The sequence below is a fragment of the Mustela nigripes genome, chromosome 13 (genome assembly GCF_022355385.1).
Source record: "Mustela nigripes isolate SB6536 chromosome 13, MUSNIG.SB6536, whole genome shotgun sequence".
Taxonomy (NCBI): domain Eukaryota; kingdom Metazoa; phylum Chordata; class Mammalia; order Carnivora; family Mustelidae; genus Mustela; species Mustela nigripes.
The window spans coordinates 39,117,536-39,139,325 of record NC_081569.1 but is presented as its reverse complement, the minus strand read 5'-3'; the positions used below and the strand labels follow the sequence as shown (position 1 = coordinate 39,139,325).

The window sequence follows — 21,790 nt, the reverse complement described above, 5'->3', positions numbered from 1 at the left end:
AAGGCAATAATTGACACGCTACTCATAATAGCTCAAAAAGAAACTAGTCAACCTTCTACTGACCTTGTTCAGTAGAGATTGTACAAATAAAAATACACAGGATACCTTAAGAAAAATTAATAGCTTTATTTTTCCTCAATATACATTTAGAAAATAGGTCTAAGGAAAGGTTTCATGAAATAGACCAGAGGACTATATACAAAGTGAAGAGTTCCAAATCAGCGACATCAAGGGCACAGACGGAGCACTCCTCCCCGAGGGCCACAGCAGCCTAGGACCGTCCCATCAGAGGGGAGGCAAGCTCTTGGACGGCTTTTGAGTTCAGCTGAGGAATTGTGCTGATCTTCAAGAGTTTGCCGCTTGCATACTTATTCTTGATGGCCTGCAGAAGTCATCTGTGATTAAGCACACATCAGGAACACCACCTTCTACCTCGCTCCTGATCTAACTCACAAGTACTTAAGGGACAGACCCACAATCACCAATTGATGTGATGCTGGTGAATCACTGAAGCCAGCGAGCGAGCACTCTGAGGTCGTAATGTGTGGAACCTGACCATTTCCTTCCATGCCCGACAATGGATAAAACCCAGCTGGTAGCACCAGTGTTGGGGAAATACATGATGTCCAAGGCAGAGGCTCTGTCCCTATGTTGCCGGGGCAGGGGTTGTGGAGGGGGGCAGGAAGTGGGAGCTGGGTTTATCATATCTAAGTACCACCAGGACATAAGAGGTCTGTCAGGATGGGAAGCAACAATGGCAATAAAAGCCAAGTGGCCACCAGTGCTAGCAGATCCCAGACAATACCTGCAGGACTGAAGACACATTACACATCCGCAGTGTGCTTCATTATGCGGAAACTACGTGCAAGGAAGCAAAGCAGGACACTTGGGACACTTGGCACAAATGCCTTGCTCTTTCTCACCAGATCCTTGGTGATACTCAGTGTCACACAAGCACAGGACAGTGCCCAATCTGCCCTGACTCCACGTCTCAGACGGGCCACATGGAGACAGACACCAGGCCCTCAGGAAGCTTTCTGAACGGGCTTCCTCTCCTCCTTCTTTTTTTTTTTTTTTTTTTTAAGATTTTATTTATTTATCAGAGAGAGAGAGGGAGAGAGCGAGCACAGGCAGACAGAATGGCAGACAGAGGCAGAGGGAGAAGCAGGCCTCCCGCTGAGCAAGGAGCCCGATGTGGGACTCGATCCCAGGACGCTGGGACCATGACCTGAGCCGAAGGCAGCCGCTTAACCAACTGAGCCACCCAGGCGTCCCCCCTCCTTCTTTACTAGGCCTGCATTCAGGAGTCTTTTGGTCATTGTTCCAGAAGATCCTGGACAGAGGCCCCAAGTACCCAAGCCTTCTACAGCCCTTTAAGGGGTTCCAGACAATACAGGGAGCACCTGCCCTGAAAGCTGCGAGCAGCAACACAGGACGCTGGGACGAGCCTGAGTGAACGCAGGGATGGCAGTCCGGCCGACTACATTGGGCCTGGACATGGTTAGCCTAGCTACCTACCTTGTGTTAAAGAAAGTCTGCTTTTGGGGTCTATCAGTATGCTCCATTCCCTGCTATACTAGAAAAGAGTTTGTGCCAAAACAGACTCTCACAAACGCCAGTAGTACATGAAAACACACACGCACACGTACATACATACGCACACCCTCGCTCACAAGACCTGTAACCCAGTGCTTTCCACAGTTTTGGAAGGAATACTTACAATGAATTTTGTTAGGTTTTCATTAACTTTCACTACATTTTTGGCCATGTGCTGCATGACTTCCAACACTTCGTTCTCTGTGTATCCAGTATAATACTGCTGCTTTAAGTTCTGGAACGCATGCAAAGAGAAAGGGCAGGATAAAGCCTCTGCTTCTTTAGAAGGTCAAGTCTTATACATGCTGACATCACTCACCACTCACGTAAAAGCTATAAAACCATATTCTTACCCTCTCAAAATTCAACAACAGCCCTCCACACTACTGTGGTGCCAGCAAAACAGCCAGTAAATGCAAGATGACCTTGGCTCTGAGCTAGACTAAATTAGATACTGCAGCTTCAGCCAGATCAAGTGTCAAACGTCCCATATTATCATTTTTTTTAAAGGTTTTATTTATTTATTTGACAGACAGAGATCACAAGTAGGCAAAGAAGCAGGCAGAGAAAGAGGGGGAAGCAGGCTCCCTGCTGAGCAGAGAGCCTGACACGGGGCTTGATCCTAGGACCCTGGGATCATGATCTGAGCCAAAGGCAGAGGCTTTAACCCACTGAGCCACCCAGGCTCCCCCCATAATATCATTTTTTTTTTTGAAGATTTTATTTGTTCATCATAGAGAGAGGGGGGAGAGAACGAGCACAGGCAGACAGAATGGCAGGCAGAGGCAGAGGGAGAAGCAGGCTCCCTGCTGAGCAAGGAGCCCGATGTGGGACTCGATCCCAGGACGCTGGGATCATGACCTGAGCTGAAGGCAGCTGCTTAACCAACTGAGCCACCCAGGCGTCCCCATAATATCATTTTTTAAAGAAGTTTGAACAGGTACGTAAGGTACTCCAAGTAACAAAGCTTTCACGCTAACTTCTCTTACCACACTGAAAGGGGATTAAAAGGGGACTGAGAGTGGAAGAGAGTAAAAACAAAATCGAACCAAAGAATGCCCCTTCACAGGACTGGCAGAGACCCAGGACTGTACCCCCCACCCCCATCAAAGCCCTACTGGGCAGCAGCTGGTGGGGAGCTTGAGAGCCCAGACACCCATATCAATCAGGGAAAGAGGTTCAGAATTAAGAAACACACTGGGCCACAGGCAGTGAGTTAATCCATGAAATCCAAAACAACTAACACTACCCCGGATTCTCTTGTTGGGTCCTGTGTAAGTAAGCATTGCAGAACAGAGAATAGAGAAGCCTCTACCTCCACCTTGAGACCTAACCTCCCAGAGAATAAAAATCAAGCAACAGGCCAGTTGTTGATTAGTAATCAGACCTATCATTTGTACAGATATATAACCTGACTGTATTTCAGTTCTGTGATAAAATTCTTTTTTTTTTTTTTTAAAGATTTTATTTATTTATTTGACAGACAGAGATCACAAGTAGGCAGAGAGGCAGGCAGAGAGAGGAGGAAGCAGGCTCCCTGCTGAGCAGAGAGCCTGATGCGGGGCTCGATCCCAGGACCCAGGGATCATGACCTGATCCAAAGGCAGAGGCTTTAACCTACTGAGCCACCCAGGTGCCCCTGTGATTAAATTCTAAAGGCTAAAATCCATCTGTCTCATATGCACAATATGACTGGGAAAATAAATCACAATATAATCTTAATCCTAAAGTAGTTGGAAGAAAAAAAAGAGGAAGCAAGAGCAATCCTGAAATAACACACAACTACTAGTCTTTTGAAATCAATTCCCAGAAAACAGGAAGACCTATAGTTAATAGGTTTACAGCCCAGCGAAGGCAGGTCTAAGAGTAAAGTGATTTACCTGAAATGAGCCACTGGTACTAGAACAATGTATCATTCATGTTACCAGCAGCCTTGTTGCCTCAAGCTTTTCATTTCAAAAAAATTCAGATGTACAGAAGAAAAGAAACAGTATAATGAACATCTGTATATCCTTTGTGCGGATTCATCTATTATTAATATTTTGCCACTTCCCCTCTCATGTTGTCTGCAGCTAACTTAATTTCAAATTGTTTGGCAAAAATTGTGTATGTATGTATTCACACAATTTTTGAACTATTTGAAAATGAGTTGCAGACACCACTACACATCACTTCTAAATGTTTCAGAAACAAACCATTATCACAGAAAGAAAAAAAAAAATCAACATTTCCACACTATCATCTATATAGTCTATATTCAAATTTCTCCCATTGTTCCATAAATATCTTGTGCAGATTTTTCTTTTCAGATGCAGGTCCAATCAGGTTACCTGCAGTGTATCTGATCTCTAATTTTTTTTTTTTTTTAATTTAAAAATGATGCCTATTTCCTTGGCTTTAAATGAGAACTTGTTCGAAGGATCCAGGCCAATTACTTTTAGAATGTGCACATTTTAAATCTAAGTGTTTCCTGATGACTGGATTCGTGTCGAACAATTTGGGCATGAATTTCTTATAGGTGATCATGTATAAGTCTGACTGTGCCAGAAGACATGCCAAAGTCAGGTGGTCCTGCCCCTGGTGATGTTAAGCTTGATCACCAGGTAAAGGCGGTAACTGCCAGACCTCTCTAGCACAAAGGTAAAGTTTTTCTTCAGAAGTACTGCAGATCTGTGGGGTGAAATTTTGAGAAAATGTGAATCTTTTTCTCCAAAACTATTTCACCTAATGATATAAACATCAGTTGATTCTCGCTTGAATCGGTTATTACATTAGGGGTTAGAATTTGGTTTCTAACTACTATTCTTTCTGCCTCAATCAGCTGGTGTTCTACTGATAAAAAAGAGCCCCTTCTTCCATTCTTTCTTTTGTATCATTACAAATACATGGATATGTAAAAATATGTTATACTCTGTTACTGTCATTATTCTTTTTAAAGTTCAGATTTAGTCAGAATGCTTTCAAGTCAGTTCCTATGTCCTTTTGATGTGTCCCATTGATCTCTGAGAAGTTGCTTGGTCTCTGCTAACTGACCTAGGCTCACCTTCTACTTCCACTGCGAAGACCCTCATGTCAGTTGTTTCTCAAAAGAGACCTAGTTCCTAGAGGGTAATGGCATTTAGTATCCAAGATGTAAGCATGAGGTGTGTTCATTGCTCCAGGGTTATCATTGTTTCGCTCTCCTTCTTAATTTACTGACATTTCCAAAACAGATTTAATGTTGCAGGGTTTTTCCTTTTGTTTTTAATTGTTAACACTGTATTATCCCCCTTTTCCTTTTTTTCTTTTTTAAAGATTTTATTTATTTATTGGACAGAGAGAGGGATCACAAGTAGACAGAGAGGCAGGCAGAGAGAGAGGAGGAAGCAGGCTCCCCGCTGAGCAGAGAACCCGACGTGGGGCTCGATCCCAGCACCCTGGGATCATGACCCGAGCCGAAGGCAGAGGCTTAACCCACTGAGCCACCCAGGCGCCCCTATCCCCCTTTTTCTAGTGAAAATTTTAGTCTTTGGTAACATGAATGAATGTTTATCCTATAATATAAGCATAAAAATAGTCTCGCAATTATAATAACAGAACATTACTAACAATAGAGCTCCTAAGTAAACTTGAAGTCCGTTACCTTTTTTGGTCCTTTGTTTTGTCCAGCCACATACCACTAAGGATGCACAGTCTGAAAACTGCCTTCAAAATTATTTGAATTAATTCTTCCCTCTGCGTTATTACCAATTTGATATATAGTCACCTTGTTGTTTCTGCATAATTCCACTTAGGGACTCTTCATATTGTTCAATACATGAGCACTCATATCGTTCAAAAGTTTAAAAAGTTACATTATATTTTATACAGTTGATAAAAAGTTACAGCCAGGGGACGCCTGGGTGGCTTAGTTGGTTAAGCAGCTGCCTTCGGCTCAGGTCATGATCCCAGCGTCCTGGGATGGAGTCCCACATCGGGCTCCTTGCTCAGCAGGGAGCCTGCTTCTCCCTCTGCCTCTGCCTGCCACTCTCTCTGCCTGTGCTTGCACGCTCTCTCTCTCTCTCTCTGACAAATAAATAAAATCTTTAAAAAAAAAATAAAAATAAAAAGTTACAGCCAGAAGTCCTGTTCCTACCGAACCCCAGAGGCATCATTTTCATAAGATTCTGGTCTACGGGTGGTTTTTGAAAAATTAGAAAATACATAAGCACACATACATATATTCTCTTACTCTCCTTCTCTCTCACAGAAGATGTCAAATGCATACACTTGTGTAGAGGAACAGCTCTGCCACGGTGCCCTAGCAATCTCGCATGCCTCCACAGAGGGCCCCCAGGCAAAGGCCTAATCCAGAGCTTATCTGTCTTGGGGAAATGCTCTGTGATCCTCCTGGAACAGGAGGGGACCGGGGGCGGGGGGGTGGGGGGGGCCATGGGAGGAGCCATCTGCACTCCCTTCCCTATCTCTCCTGCAACTTTTTTCTCAACACCTGGCCTCTGAAGAGGCTTTCGTTCTGCGGCACTTGGGGCCCGTCTACAGACTAGAAAACTGCTTAGTGGCAGTCTGGAATCGGCTCGTCCACAAAGGGGTATCCCATGACTCACACTGCATTCGTCTGGTCCCTTTGATTTCGGCTGTTGTCCTTTTTTGGTGTGTGAGATAAGCACCAAGATTGCGGGCAGCTTTGACTACTCATATGAATCTAGAAGTGGCTCCTTTTAGCTTCACTGGTGCAATCATTCAGGCCTTGGCCTTGCTTTGTCTTAGATGCTTGACGACCTGTTTCCCATAACCAAAGACCCCGAAACCTTAGCACACCAGCTGCCAGTGGCCTGGCTCAGTCTCCACAACTCTGGAGCACACTTGGTGCCATGCTGTGGTCGCCTCGTCTCTATCTGAAGCATCCCAAGCAGCCTTCTTTTAGCCCTCTGGATTTTAACCATTGTTTCGAGGCTAGTGTCGTGAAAATGCTAAGGACTTTCATATTGAGGGGGCCAAAAATATAAACTAATTTCTTCTTAACCCAACACTTACCCATTTTCCTTGGCCCAGAACCTTCTGGGACAGGCAGGACGCAGCCGCTGCCACCTTGGAAGGGTGATAATGCACCATGTCATAGTCAATGAGAGTCAGCTCCATCAGATATTTGGCTAAAGTGTGCTGTTCCACATCGACCTATGAAAGAACAGCCAGGGACAGTAAGGAGCACAGCTACTATTACCCTCTTGCAAAATCCTGGGTGAAGGCCTAGGAGCTCAAAGCCATTCTCCTTACCAGTCTGCCCAGCAACTGCCCTATTCCACAGTATGGTACAAACACAGAGCATGAGGTCTTTGCTCTTAAGAACTGATAAGCATTAGGACCTATCGAAAAGATGCTTCCTATAAATGCCTAAGTTTTCCTTTAATTGGATCAACATTTCCAGGATAAGAACAAACAGCAAAATCAAGTGTCATACCGAACCAGAGGCACTTACCTCCCCGGCTTTTGATGCCCGCCTTAAGAAATGCAGCGGCAAAGGTCGACCCAATTCAAATTTCAGTTCTTTCAAAATCTGTGTTTCCATCTCTCGGATTTGAGAACTGGTATAAGCATTGTCTGTGATGTAAACAAAGTCTTCAATATTTGGAGAAAACATCTCCTCGTATTTAGAAGCCAAGAGCAGAGCTGTAATCCCAACCAGTTGAAGCTTCTTACGAGAAACCGGCTGAACCTAATTGAAGAAGAAAGTGTCAGAAGTCCTACGTAATGAGGACTGGGGCTCTGGGTGGAAGGAAGCGAGAGGGAACCACGTCCTGGAGAAGTACACATCGTCTCTGCTCACACCTCCCTTACCAGCACAGGTAACCTCTATGTTAACAGCAGGTACCATCAGGGATGCCTGGCTGGCTCAGTCCCTGGAGCATATGACTCGATCTTGGGGTTGTGGGTTCAAGCCCTATATTGGGTATACAGATTCCTTAAAAATAAAATCTTAAAAAAAAAAAAAAAAAAAAACAGCGGGTACCATCCCTGCTCCCAGCAGCCATCTATTATTGAGTATTCAGTGTGTGCCAGGCACAGTCCCAAGAGGCCAACAATCATCTCATTGGATCCTCGTAAAAATCCTAGCAACCGCATGTGTTTTCCCCCACTTGTAAAGAGATGGCCCGAGAAGAGATTCAGACACCAGCTCCAAATCACTGAATTGCTCAGTAGGGAAGAATTATGTCTGAGAACCAGGCGCCTGCTCTGCTCCAGTCCCGTCATCCTGGCTTGAGTGTCTGGGGCGGCCCCAACGTGGCATTCAATGTGTCTGCACCAAGATGAGGCCAAGTCAAACAGCAGGATTAAATAATGGATGCCTAGGGATGAGGAAGGGGGTCTCGCAAACACTTCCTTAATCCTTACCAAAAGTACACTCATTAGTCAGAGTTAAGAATCTCCAAAGAGGCTCCCGGATTAAGGAAAATCTCAGCTCAGATATAATTCTCTTTTCTTTGAAAAGAGACTTTGCTATCCTTGCTTCAACTCTCATTATTAAAAATCTGCCTAAACTATAACTATTCTCCTGCCCAGTGAGGAATGTATAATGCAAACCACTGAATCTATGCTTTCTTAGGATTTTGCCGTCTCTCAGGGCATTATAATAATCACCATTATGACTGTACTGGTGGGGCAGAATTTGTACCTGAGCTGTATCATACATGTTGACTTTAAGTAAATAAATCCTTACGTGCAGGGCTCCTGGCTGCTGGGTCACGCATGAGCGCCTTCTGTCTGGCATTTTTTCTAAGTGGTCAACGTTTTGTGTCACTGGTCAGAACTATTTCCATGACCACTCTGCCTCCCAGCTGAATTTCTTACATTCCTCTACTTCAGACGTCCCGTTCCCAGTATGCTGCCCACACATACCCCCCACCCCTTAACAATTCTGCCTCCTCTCTTTTCTACAGGGATTCATGCCACAGTTGGCTGGAAATGGCCAAGTTCTCTAGCCAAACTCCTCATTTTTTCAGACAAGGAAACTTAACCAAGGAGTACCAAACTATGAGCTACAGGGAAATCATGGAAGCGGACCTGGGAAACCAGCCCCCACAGATCCCGTGTGCTTCAGGCTAACTTTTAGAATCCTGCTGGTCTGTTTGCTTTGATGGCCATGCAGTGCCAACCCACCCGATGCCCTGGCACTTTTTGGCAGGCTGACCTAGCAGAAATGCCCAGCAGCGGTCAGCATCATCAGAGGCTGGACACACCTGGCTACCTCCCTCTCTAGCACCTCCAGTTCCTCAGTTTCTCACCAAGTGGCTTTTGGTCTTTTCCTCCAGGTATCACCCTTTGGCGTTGCAGAATGCCCCTACAGTGAGCCCCCAGAAGCCACGCTCACCTGTAAATATCGGTCCATGATGGCAACGCACATGTACAGAGTCTCCTGCAGCAGCCTAAATTTGGAGTGCACTTGCACCAGCCAGTCTACCAGGATGGCGCGCATGCGTCCGTTTATCTCTCTTCCATCTAGGAAGTGTGGATTTATGGATTGCAGAACCTGTTGGCGGAATTCAAAGTTTAAAAAGCTTACCTCATTCCCTTCCCAGCTGTGCAGTAAATGCCACATTGCCTGAACAACCAAAACACAAAGGCCCACTCACCTCGAGCTGCCTTAGATACTGGTAGATATCCTTCACGTAGTCACTACAGAGCTGAGGGTTCTCCCAGTCCTCATGATCAATGTCCTCGATTTTGCAGAGCAGCGCATCAGAGAAAGCTTGGCAGAGGTTCTCTTCCTTCATAGAGATATCCTCCAGTGGGGGGGTAGGACCCTACGTGAACGAATTAACAAGTGTGCATCACTACCTTGGCAGTAGTCTGAACTGTCCATCAGAGCCAAATACGTGCAGAGTCAACTGGTTTAGAAGTATCATATGCATGGGGCGCCTGGGTGGCTCAGTGGGTTAAGCCTCTGCCTTCGGCTCAGGTCGTGATCCCAGGGTCCTGGGATTGAGCCCCTCATCGGGCTCTCTGCTCAGCGGGGAGCCTGCTTCCCTCATCCCACCTCTCTCTGCCTGTCTCTCTGCCTACTTGTGATCTCTGTCCAAAAAAAAAAAGTATCATGTGCATTTTTTAAATGTGTGAAAGCCAAAACAAATAAATTTCCGAGTAAGAGGTTAATAATTCAATATGTAGTAGGTGAAGTTTTTATAGAGATGCTCCTCTGTTTAAAATTCTCTAATTTCACTCCAAGGGAAAACCTGAATCATCACGATGGCCTGGGGGCCTGCATGATCTGGTTTTGCCCTCTCTCTCGGCTGACTGGTCTCCTATTTCTCTCCCCTTGGTCTGCCTCATGGCAGGCTCCCTCACTGCAGATGGGCTCCCTCTCCCCATAATGTGCTCGATCTTGTCCCTACACCCACACGGGCAATTCTCTCACCTTCAAAGTTTTGTTTGAATTTTACCTTCTCAATTAGGTCTACCCTGACCCCCGTTTTTAATACTATCTACTGCCTATTCCCTGCCCCCCATGTGTTATTTCTCTTACTGTGTTTTTCCTCACAGAGCCTGTAACCTCGTAACATACTGTGGAGTTTACTTATATGTGATGTATATTATTTTCTGTGTACCTCTGCTAGGCCTATAAGCTCTGCAGAGCTGACAGTCTAGCAGAGGTAGAAAACAATATATTTATAAATCCATTTGTAAATAAATAATATATTTATTTAAACTGATTTTGTCCCTTATGTGATCTTAAATACCTATATCATCCCTGACATATAGTAGGTGCTCAGTAAATATTTACTGAAAGAAATGTAAACATCTGGGTGCAGAAATTCCTAGAGCTGACAATTCGCTTCAGCTGTAGCCTCTTCTGTGGGTATACAGATTTCCCCTCATAAACTAATTTATTCTAAATTGAGAAACTAGCAACTAAGAAGCAGAAAACCACATTCCGGCCTATGAATAAAATAGAAGGAAGCAAAGATGGAGCAAGTACACACCCAGTATTTTCTTATGCTGACTGGGTGACTATTAAAAAAACCAATCACACAAATTAAAAATTTATAAAGTTAAAACAAGTGCTTAGTAATGAAGTATAAATAAACCATTATTTTTTAAAAGAATAAGAGGGACTTCTCAAAGTAAAACCTAATGAGACTGCTATGCTATAAAGACTATGTATTCAAGAAATAAAATAAAGGGGCACCTGGGTGGCTCAGTGGGTTAAAGCCTCTGCCTACGGCTCAGGTCGTGATCCCAGGGTCCTGGGATCGAGCCCTACATAGGGCTCTCGCAGAGAGCCTGCTTCTTCCCTTCTCTCTCTGCCTGCCTATCTGCCTACTTGTGATCTCTGTCTGTCAAATGAATGGATAAAATCTTTGAGGAAAAAAAAAAGAAATAAAATACAGAAAGAGAAGGCTGTATAATAAACAATTTTGGGCGCCTGGGTGGCTCAGTGGCTCTGCCTTTGGCTCAGGTCATGATCTCAGGGTCCTGGGATCGAGCCCCACATCAGGCTTTCTGCTCAGGAGGGAGCCTGCTCCCCCCCCCCCCGCCTCTCTGCCTAGTTGTGATATCTGTCAAATAAATAAATAAAAATCTAAAATAAATAAATCAATAAATAAATAATTTTAATTGACATGAAAGCTCAGTGATGATGGTTTCCACGTTTAAAGAAGGATGAAAGAGCAGCAGCAAAATAGATACAGCAGTTCAAAACCCATTCTTCCCGCCTACATCAGAGGTCTCAAGCTGGGGCGGGACCAGCTGAGCAAGAGTCATGCAGATATGTGTGCCATTTATTCGAGAACTTCCAAACTTCAAGGGACTAGAATGAATAAGAGCTACTTGGGGCACCAGGGAGAAACCTAGATAATTTCCTGGAGAAGATAAGACCAAGAAAAATGAGTAGGCAAAAGGTACATAAGTACATAGTCCCAGAGGAAGCCAAGAAACAAAGGCAAGTCTGGGAAGTACACATTTGGGATGGCAGGAGCCAGTGCATGGCGTGTGAAAAGATGGGCTGGAAAGGTGAACAAGAACCCAGCTAGGGAGTTTACATTTTACCCGAAGGGAAGTGAACCCACTGAAGGAACTGAGCAAGAATGGCAAGAATCAGAGATGCCTGGCTGGCTCAGTTGGTAGAGCGACCAACTCTTGATTTCAGAGTTGTGGATTCGAGCCAAATGAGGGGTGTAGAGATTACTTGAAAATAGAATCTTTTTTTTTTTAAAGTGTGACTAGAATCAGATACACATTTTAATGAGCACATACAGCTAGGTTAAGTTCAAGGATAAGCATCATCAGTGTCCCTGGGAAATGCAGTCAGTATTGGGAAGCCTGGTTTAAGGAGTCAGAGGTTATGGTCATGTGCTATGTGCTATATAGCACACGTGTGCTATGTGTGCCCCAACAGCTTGGAAGGTTTACCTGTGTCTATTCAGATGTACACCTAAGTTTGGCCATATCCCAAAGCTACCAGGAGAAGACATGGATCATTGCTCTGGTCCTTAGTTTAGAATTTCTTAGAAGCATTCCTTTTGAATTCCAACATAATTTAATTATTACAAAATCCTTTCCAAGATCCCACTGTCCGTGCAGGTAGTAACCTAAACCCTTCAAGCCAGCTGTATTATCCTCAGTCCAGTGTCTACGGCATGCAAAGCTAAAACATGATAACATTCTGATCAGATTAATGCATGAGTTCTGTCCGATGTCACAGACAAGTGAAAAGTGGTATCTGAAATAATAAATGTGAGATTTTGCTGAACTTCAGAAGCTCCTGTTCAGTAAGGAGCAGGGTGGAGTGTGAGTAAAGGCTGTTGAAATTCTTCTACTACTAAGTTAGGTCTGGTGAGAGAATGTACTACTATTAATAGGCAAACATGTAGGTGTTTATGCAAGTTTTTGGTAACCAGAGTTCCTTTATTTACTAGGTTTATAATAAACCATGTCAATTAAGTGCAACAAGAAAGGACTCCCAGAAAAAGTATTGTTTCCAATTAGACAGTTCATGATTTGTAGCAGGAATTGTGTACTTGTGCATACACAGGCACACACAATTATAGAAAGGCAAAATCATTCTCTGGGAATAGCTTTAGAGAATACAGTGAAATGGAATTTGAAGAGTAGGGAGAGTAGTAACAATAAACTTTCTATTCTATGTGCTTGATGTATTTCTGTAGTATTTTGCTGTTTCTTGTGTGATTAAAAATAAAAGGCACTCTGCCTTCAGCTCAGGTCATGATCCGGGGGCCCTAGGATCAAGGACCACATCGATTGAGCTCTCTGCTAAGCGGGGAGCCTGCTTCCTCCTCTCTCTCTCTCTCTCTCTCTCTGCCTGCCCCTCTGCCTACTTGTGATCTCTGTCAAATAAATAAATAAAATCTTTTAAATACATAATCAAAGGCACTCTTTTTTAAAAAATAAATGTGATAGGGGCACCTGGGTGGCTCAGTGGGTTAAAGCCTCTGCCTTTGGCTCAGGTCATGATCCCAGGGTCCTGGGATTGAGCCCCGCATCAGGACCTCTGCACAGCAGGGAGCCTGCTTCCTCCCCACCCCCACCCCCGCCTACTTATGATCTCTGTCTATCAAGTAAATAAATAAAATCTTTTTGAAAAAAAATGTGATAGGGGCGCCTGGGTGGCTCAGTGGTTTGGGCTGCTGCCTTCGGCTCGGGTCGTGATCCCAGGGTCCTGGGATCGAGCCCCGCATCAGGCTCCCTGCTCCGCAGGAAGCCTGCTTCCCTCTCTCTCTCTCTCTCTGCCTGCCTCTCTGCCTACTTGTGATCTCTGTCTGTCAAATGAAAAAATAAAATCTTAAAAAAAAAAATGTGATAAGTTGTGATTACTTCCCCTTTATATGTAGTTTTTGTGTTAGGGGTAGTCAGAAAACGTTCTCATAGTTGAATAATGACTACTATAAAGGCACTTTAAGGCAACAGGCTTGAGCAGTGGAACTTGATCAAGGTAAAAGGGCCCATAACGACCACCAGGCTGAATGTCGGCAGGCTCATTAAGCAAACCACTTGGAAATAGCCATAAGCCCTAACTAGGCACAGTTCCGAAGATTACCTAAAACAGGAAAATTCCATACGTTCCCATACTCCCCTATTTCACCCTGTAACTGTGGTCCCTCACCACCAACCTCTGGCAGACAGTCTCTCCTTTGCTGTCCTGCCCACTGTTCCCTATTCAATAATCTCTCTCTTCTGTTCTGCCGTGGGTGAATTCTTTCACCACCCATGCTACTGGCCCCCACCCAACTGGCACCCCACATTTGGGGGCCCCCCATCTGATCGGAGCATCCCACAATTATCACTGAATTTAGTGTTTAGATCAAATCTATAAATGTAAAACTTCATCTGAATTTCTAGCCCTGACTTCCCAGCATCTCTCCGAAGTGTGCAAGGATCTCTGCTACAGCCCTATCAGAATGTGTGCTCAGGCCTTCCTCTGCTTGACTGGGGGATACTTGGGGACAGAACTGGTGGCACATTCTCCTGATTTCTCCAGGAGTCTAGGAAAAAACCATCTCCTTTCTTTTGCATACAACTCAGTGTTTGCCAAAACCTCATTGGTCAGAAAAAAAAATAAATAATAAAATAACAAAAGCACTGTTTTCTCTAAAAATTGCAGGATAATCTGCTTCTGCAAACACCTGTAAATGGCTGAAACCCCTTCAAGTTCTCAGCCAGAGCCCTTTGTGATTCAGTCACTTCATCTCCTACAAAGATGAAACCATCCCTCTGGTTTTGCAGAGTATAGTAAATAGATTTGGCTGAGAACATCTGCTTTCATGAGCACATGGCTTATAAATTTTCCAGGGCTCACTGTTGCTAGAACCCTGTGCTCAACTGGCATTGCCACATCCCCGGGGACAAGCTATAAAGGAGCAGCAATGGCGGCAGACAGAGCAGATGACAAAGTGAAAGCCAGATGGCCGACCAGAGCCAGGCAAGTCGAGGGGCTCATCTGCCAGGATGAGGAGCTCCCCCTAAACTAGGGACTGAATGATATCTTCTATACTATATTTCTCAGAGAAAAGTGCATTTGAATTGGAAGTAATTATTGTTCATTAATCCCTGATGTCTTCTAAAAACGAGCAGCACATTTCAGCCATGGAAGTGATATTTATATGATGGCCCATCATTCTTTATCTGAAACACAGTGGCCTAAAATTTGTCAAGAAGCTAAAGCAAAAAAAGTCACCAAGGAAAGGTTGAGTAATTCAGAAAGAGTGGAGTTGTAGAAGTTACGGGAGGAAATTTCTCCTTTGTTTTGTTCATAACATTTTTGGCTGTTTTTCTTTTAATTTGCCTTTTTCCCTTCTTCTCTGATTGGAAAAGTAATATGTATCTATGGTCAAAAAAATCTGAAAATTTTAAGGAAGAAAATGAAAATGAATCTTAAACCCAACGTAATACTCAAAAATAACCATTATCAAAGTTTGCTTATAAATGCAGAGTTTTAGGGGTGCCTAGGTGGCTCTGTCAGTTAAGCATCCAACTCTTGATTTCAGCCAGATCACGATCTCAGGGTTGTGAAATTGAGATCTGCAATGGGCATGGAGCCTGCTTAAGATTCTCTTGCGCTCTGCCCCTCCCCACCTCAAAAAAAACCAGAACACTTTGCACACTTCTAAAAGCAAATCTGGGGTGCCTGGGTGGCTCCATCGGTGAAGTATCCAACTCTTGATTTTGGCTCAGTTGTGATCTCAGGGTCATGAGATCAAACTCTGCACTGGATATGGAGCCTGCATAAGATTTTCTCTCTCCCTCTCCCTCTGCCCTTTCCCTCCTCTATCCCCCACCTCCCCCAGCCCCGCATGCACACACACTCTCTCTCTGAAAAATAATAATAATAATAATTAAAGAAAGGAAATCTGGGGTGGTACTGTGTTCTATAATTGTTTTATAATCTGACTGATATAACATGCATTTTGATATCTTTAAATATTCTACTAAAACATGATATTAATGGCCCATGTATTTCATTAAATGGATTTAAGCTGCTCCAGTAAAACACCCAGTAGTGTTTACCCAAAGGAGAGGAAAACACTAATTTGAGAAGATATATGCACCCCTATGTTTACTGCAACATTATTTACAATAGTTGGGATATGGATATGGAAGCAACCTAAGCGTCCATCGACAGATGAATGATAAAGAAGATGTGGTATATCTACAATGGAATATTACTCAGCCCATAAAAAAGAATGAGATCTTGCCACTGCCAACAACATGGGTCTAATGTTAAGTGAAATAAGTTGGTCACAGAAAGACAAATACCATATGATTTCACTCATATGAAGATTTTAAGAAACAAAACAAATGAAGGGGAAAAAAAGGCAGGGGCACCTGGCTGGCTGAGTCAGAAAAGCATGTGACTCTTGATCTCAGGGTTGTGAATTCAAGCCCCATGTTGGGTGTAGAGATTTCATACATAAACAAACAAACATAAAGAAAAAGAAAAAAGAGACAAACCAAAACAAAAAATCAACAGCTCTTAAATATAGAGAACAAACTGGTGGTTGCCGTAGGGGGGTTGGGTAGAGGGAGTGGATGAACCAGGTGAAGGGGATTAAGAGCATATTATAATGGTGAGCAGTGAGTCATGTATAGGATTGTTCAATCACTATATGCACACCTGAAACTAATGTAACATTGTATGTTACTTATACTTGAACTTAGAATTAACCAATTTTCTAATATTTCTCTATTATATAAGATATTCATTACAACACTATTTTAAAAATCCTCTAATTTTAGTGTGCCTCTAATAATTTTCTTAGGATAAAAACAGATTTACTGGGTATGGAGAATAACATTTTGAAGGACACTGCTAAATCACTTCCAGACATGTGAGAGGAACCACATTCAGTCACCTGCATCAAATACTGCATAATGGTTAAAAGGTCAAAGCTGGAAGTTTGGGTTTGGGTTTGGCATTTAGGCACTAGAAGCCTCCAAGGAAAGGCCTATGAAAGGAAGGTCGATCTTCAGAATTTGTTCTGAGCTTTAGTTCTTGATTTGACACTCTCTGTCCTGGCTTCCGAACAGCAACATGCTTGCCACTATCACCTGTAAGCAGAAGTCTCCCACGTCTGCCCCCTTGCTCAGATGCTGCTGGCATATTTCTGACTGCCCTTCCCTTGGATGCTTTTCTGTTATCTCAACAAATCTAAAGCCAAATAAGGTGCTTTCCCCAGAACTACCTCCCTTCCTTGACTTCCCCATTTCCTTAGTAATTCATTGCATAAATTGTTTCTTAAATACTCAAGTGCTTGCTTAAGGATCTTATTCTCTTTCTGCGAAAAACATTGCGAAAGAATTCCTTCTAGATACAGGACAATGTCTCTGGAAGGAGTTGATATACCCCCAACACATCCCATGTTGTTTCTTAGCACACTGTAGGTAGTGGTATGTGGGTGAGTGCTTAGGGAAGATCCAGGTTAGTTCAAGACTCTCATCAGCTCTTGCCTGAACAATTGTAGTACTCCTCATTTATGGTTCCTCCCATGCCCAGCCTACATTGCTTTCATCATTTCCCACCTGCTCAAAACTTTTCCCAGGCTCCTCACTGCCTAATGGGATACAATCCAAATTCTAAGGCCTTCAAATCCAACTGCAACCTTTCCCCCAACTTTATGTTCTGCTTATTCACACAAACATTCTGGCCCAGTTAGATGTGCTGACTCCTTAGCCCAAGGACAAGATTATAGGCCTATTTTTGCTTTCGTGGCTTGATTCCTATTATGCTTTGTTCCCAAAAAAAGTTGGTTCTTTCCTATCATCATCTCTCTATCCTTAAAAATCCCACTGATTCCACGAAGCTTCCCCTGACAACTTGGTCTCTTAGTGTTCTCTCCTTCCTGTAGAAGCACTTTCTGAAGGATGGTGCTTCCAACTACCCTAGACACTTGAAGTTCAATCATCCATTGCCCAAGGGCACCTGGTGTCATTCCCTGGGACTACTAATTTAATTTCAGGTGCATGTGCCCTTTCTGAATAAGTCTCCTTAAGGTGAGATATCTCTTTAACAGCCTTAACACTACTGGATGGGCATAGCAAGTGCTCTCTGTATAAATGTCTTGAATATATCCAATGTATTATTTTGAAAAATTTTAAACAAGTTACAGACATGTTATTAATATATATTTTATATAGATTTATTATATATATATAGAGAGAGAGAAAGAAGTGGAAAAAGTAGTTATTGTTGTATTCTCAGCACCTATAACAGTGCCTGTCCTGTAATAATTACAGGCCAATGGGTCCGTTAACATTCTAACTCCAATTGAGTTAACCAGTCCCAGAGAGCACAATTTAACAACACAGAATTTTGGCATTACCTTATTTGTAATGATGAGTATGAGTCTCCAAAGTGTGAGAGAGATTCCATAGCCTTCATGGGCAAGCTTATGGATTATAAAACCTACCAAATTTTACTTTGAGATCACTAAATTTATTTGAGTATCAAGATAATTAACTTTGTTATTCAAGGTCAAAACATAATGCCTGGGTGGCTCAGTCAGTTAACCCGCTGCCTTTGGCTCAGATCATGATCCCAGGGTCCTGGGATCAAGTCCTGCATCAGGCTCCTTGCTCAGCAGGGAGCCTGCTTCTCTCTCTGCCTCTGCCTGCCACTCTGTTTGCTTGTGTTCTCCCTCTCTCTCCCTCTCTGACAAATAAATAAATTAAATCTTTAAAAAAAAAATAGTAACTACCATCACCAAAAGGATGTGTATGTTCAATTTGTACACTGCTGTTTAAAGTAGAGCTCTAGTTATGAACGTTCTTCAAAAGTAGTCAATGTCTGGGCTTCTGGGTGGCTCAGTCTGTTCAATGCCTGCCTTCAGCTTAGGTCATCATCTCAGGGTACTGGGATCAAGCCCCACATTGGGATCTCTGCTCAGCAGGGGATCTGCTTCTTCTTCTCTTTCTCCTTCTACTCCTCTCCCTGTTCATGCTGTCTTTCTCACTCTCTCTCAAATAAATAAATAAAATCTTTTAAGAAAATAAAAGTTGCAGTGAAGATAAAGGCACCTTTCCAGTCTAGCCAAAAAACAGCTACTTTGTACGTTTGTAAACACAGAACATCCTACCTTTGGAGCCAACACTTCCATCTGAACTGGTTTCACAGAAGCAGTAGGTTTTAGTTGTTTGCTGACATTTGTTTTGGTGGGCTGAACAGGTATTTTCGTGTTCTGAGCTTTCTACAAGGAAAAAGAAACATAAATAGGGGAAGATAGTCAGTGTTGTTCTTCAGACCTATACACAATCAGCCTGGTGTGCACATGGACAGTCCTCATGGCTGTTACCTTAGCTACTTGTGTAGCTCTGGTTGTAACTCTATTTCCAATTTCTTCTAAAACTGCCCGTCTGATTGTCACATGACTCTTAGCTTTAGAATTAACTCCAGTGTCAGCATTCTCCAAATCAGTGGACACCTTAAAAAAAAAAAAAAAAAGATGAGTTAATGATGAATTGAGACAACTTACAATACTTTGCTAATGTCAGATATCCAAATGCAGAATCTGGGAAAGGTAAATATGTGGAGATCTATTTGTGAGAGGGAAAAGGTACATTTTTTAAAAGACTAAAAGTGGGGACCCTAGGTGGCTCAGTGGGTTAAAGGCTCTGCCTTCGGCTCAGGTTATGATCTCAGGGTCCTGGGATAGAGCCCCGTGTCTTAAAAAAAAAAAAATCTAAAAAAAAAAAAAAAAAAAAAAAAAAAGTTACAATAAGTCCAGATGTTTAAAACCTAAACTAGCTTTGATTCTTATGCTATCTACAATAAGGAGCGCTCCTATAGACATGATCTTTAGAGATATTGCCTTTTTAAAAAATATATTTTATTTATTTATTTGACAGAGATCACAAGTAGGCAGAGAGGCAGACAGAGAGAGAGGAGGAAGCAGGCTCCCTGCTAAGGGGATAGCCCGATGCAGGGCTCAATCCCAGGACCCTGGGATCATGACCTGAGCCGAAGGCAGAGGCTTTAACCCACTGAGCCACCCAGGCGCCCCAAGATATTGCCTTTTAAAATGAGGTCGGGGGTGCCTGGGTGGCTCAGTGGTTAAGCCGCTGCCTTCGGCTCAGGTCATGATCTCAGGGTCCTGGGATCGAGTCCCGCATCAGGCTCTCTGCTCTGCAGGGAGCCTGCTTCCTCCTCTCTCTCTCTCTCTGCCTGCCTCTCTGCCTACTTGTGATTTCTCTCTGTCAAATAAATAAATAAAATCTTTAAAAAAAAATAAAAAAAATTAAAAAAAAATAAAATGAGGTCGGACTCTCTTATATTAAGGATACTTGGAAATTGTTTTCACAAGTAAAATAGTTTTACTCTCAAACTCAGAGGAAGTTGAAATCATATGGAATAAAAACATCATTAGTTCACCTTAACCTACCTTTGAAAGAATGTGCTTAGAAATAAAACTTGTTAGAAAAAGCAATTCGTAGAAAAAAGTTTATTTTCTTATAGAGGTGATAAACATTTCATGAGGAAAAAAACCAGCATGTACTATCCCTGAGAACTGTGGGTCCTAATCCTAAAAATCTCCTAACAGGGGGTTTGAATAGATCTACAAGGATAGACAGAAGGGCAGGGAAAACTCAAGCCTTCCCTGAATAGAAAGAAAGAATTTGACAATGAGAGAACTTTATGGGACAGATTAGACAAAAATTACACGCCAGTTCAATGTAGATCCACAAAAGAATAGGAATTAAATACTGAATGTATTCAACTTATTAGGATTCTCAAAAGCACACTGTTCAATTTTTTCCAGTAGCAATTGCTAATTTTAAAAAGTGTTTTGAAATTTTAATGCTTACAGGTTAAATCCCGGTAATCAGACTTTAAGTCCATCTGGAGGGGAACACTGGCAGCTTTTAACTAGCCTTTCCATCCAGGAGGATGGAACTCAGGTGTGTCAGGGCCCTCTATTTTCCAGCAAAGGAAAAGCAGACCCAGATACAATTCAAACCCACAGAAAAAAAATTCAAAACACCATTAGCACTCGCATTTTTGCAAAGATGAAACAAATGAATCTGGACCCTTCTGTTTGCGGTATTGTTCCAAGTTATATGCAAAATCTTGATTACACTTGATTAAAGAAATTAATTTTTTTAAGGCTTTATTTATTACAGAGAGAGATCGTGAGAGAGGAAACACAAGCACAGGAGAGCTGGAGAGGGAGAAGCAGGCTCCTCGCTCGAGGAGCCCCATATGGGGCTCGATCCCAAGATGCCAGGATCGTGACCCGAACTAAGGCAGACACTTAACGGCTGAGCCACCCAGGAGCCCCAGTAATTAATTTTAAGATGACAAACGACTATGTTAGTGAACTTAACCTGGAAGACATCATGCGCAGAAATAAATGGGAAACTTAACACAAAACGAAAAGCGAAGAATCTGAAAAACAGCCATGACTGTTGCCTGGTTAAACATTCAAAACAGTTTACTACCTGCAGTTTCTTCCAGTGCTTCTCCCCACCCCCCATCCCTTAGCTGGCAAGGAGTTTTTGAGAACAGAGGAAGGAAATGACAACAGCCTCTGCTTAAACAGCACTCTAACAACAGAGAGCACTCGGGGATCCCTCGCTGAGTACCAAGTCCCGGGCTGGAGAGGCTCACCTGACAGGTGCGCCCTCCGAGGCACTTTCCCACACTTCCCTCCCCCACTACACTTCCCTCATCCCCGGACTGGCCAGGGCGGAAGCCGGGAACCCAGAGTGGATCCGAGGAGGAGAGAGGTCGCCAAAGAGGACAGGCCGCAGACTGAAGAGGGGAAGCGGGCAGAAGGCGAGAGGGGCACGGGTTGGGACGAAGAAGCCTGCGCAGAAGAGGGAGGGAGGGAGGCTAGAGGCGAGAGACGGAGCTCCGCGGCGGAAGAGCCCGGCGAGTGCGGGAGGTGAGCCGGTCCCACTCACCGTCGGGCGTCGGAGCAGCGCCATGTGGGAAGGGTCAGGCAGGAATGCCGGCCCGGCCCAGGGAGGGACGCGGACCGGAGAGGAAGGACACAAGCTTCCGCGGCGCCGTTAGCTCTGGACTGCGGCCCGCACCGCTTAAGATCTTCGCGATGTCGCCTTGTTACAGGATTCAAATGCCGCGCCGCTCGCGCCCCCATTGGGCGGCCTTACGTACGGCGTGCTCTTCCTATTGGCTAGGCGGGAGACAGCCCCGCAGGCGGATTGGCTGAATTTTCCAGACCCGTTTGGTTGTCATGACAACTGGTTGTTT

General features: G+C 43.7%; 1 protein-coding gene across 2 annotated transcripts; it reads right to left on the bottom strand.

Moving 5' to 3' along the window:
- Window positions 1–106: 106 nt before the first annotated feature.
- CCNB2 (cyclin B2) lies at window positions 107–21,642 on the bottom strand. 2 transcript variants are annotated; one of them, XM_059372033.1, is made up of 9 exons: window positions 21,481–21,639; window positions 18,873–19,001; window positions 18,657–18,767; window positions 9,204–9,374; window positions 8,942–9,100; window positions 7,052–7,288; window positions 6,610–6,750; window positions 1,721–1,831; window positions 107–382 (listed from the first exon to the last, which is right to left on the bottom strand). In XM_059372033.1, exons 1-9 carry the CDS (start codon window positions 21,502–21,504, stop codon window positions 272–274), a joined length of 1,194 nt encoding a protein of 397 aa, XP_059228016.1. In that variant the 5' UTR covers window positions 21,505–21,639; the 3' UTR covers window positions 107–271. The 2 variants fall into 2 exon arrangements, with proteins under 2 accessions (XP_059228016.1, XP_059228017.1); XM_059372034.1 differs by having other exon boundaries at window positions 270–395; window positions 21,481–21,642.
- Between the last annotated feature and the right edge of the window lie 148 nt (window positions 21,643–21,790).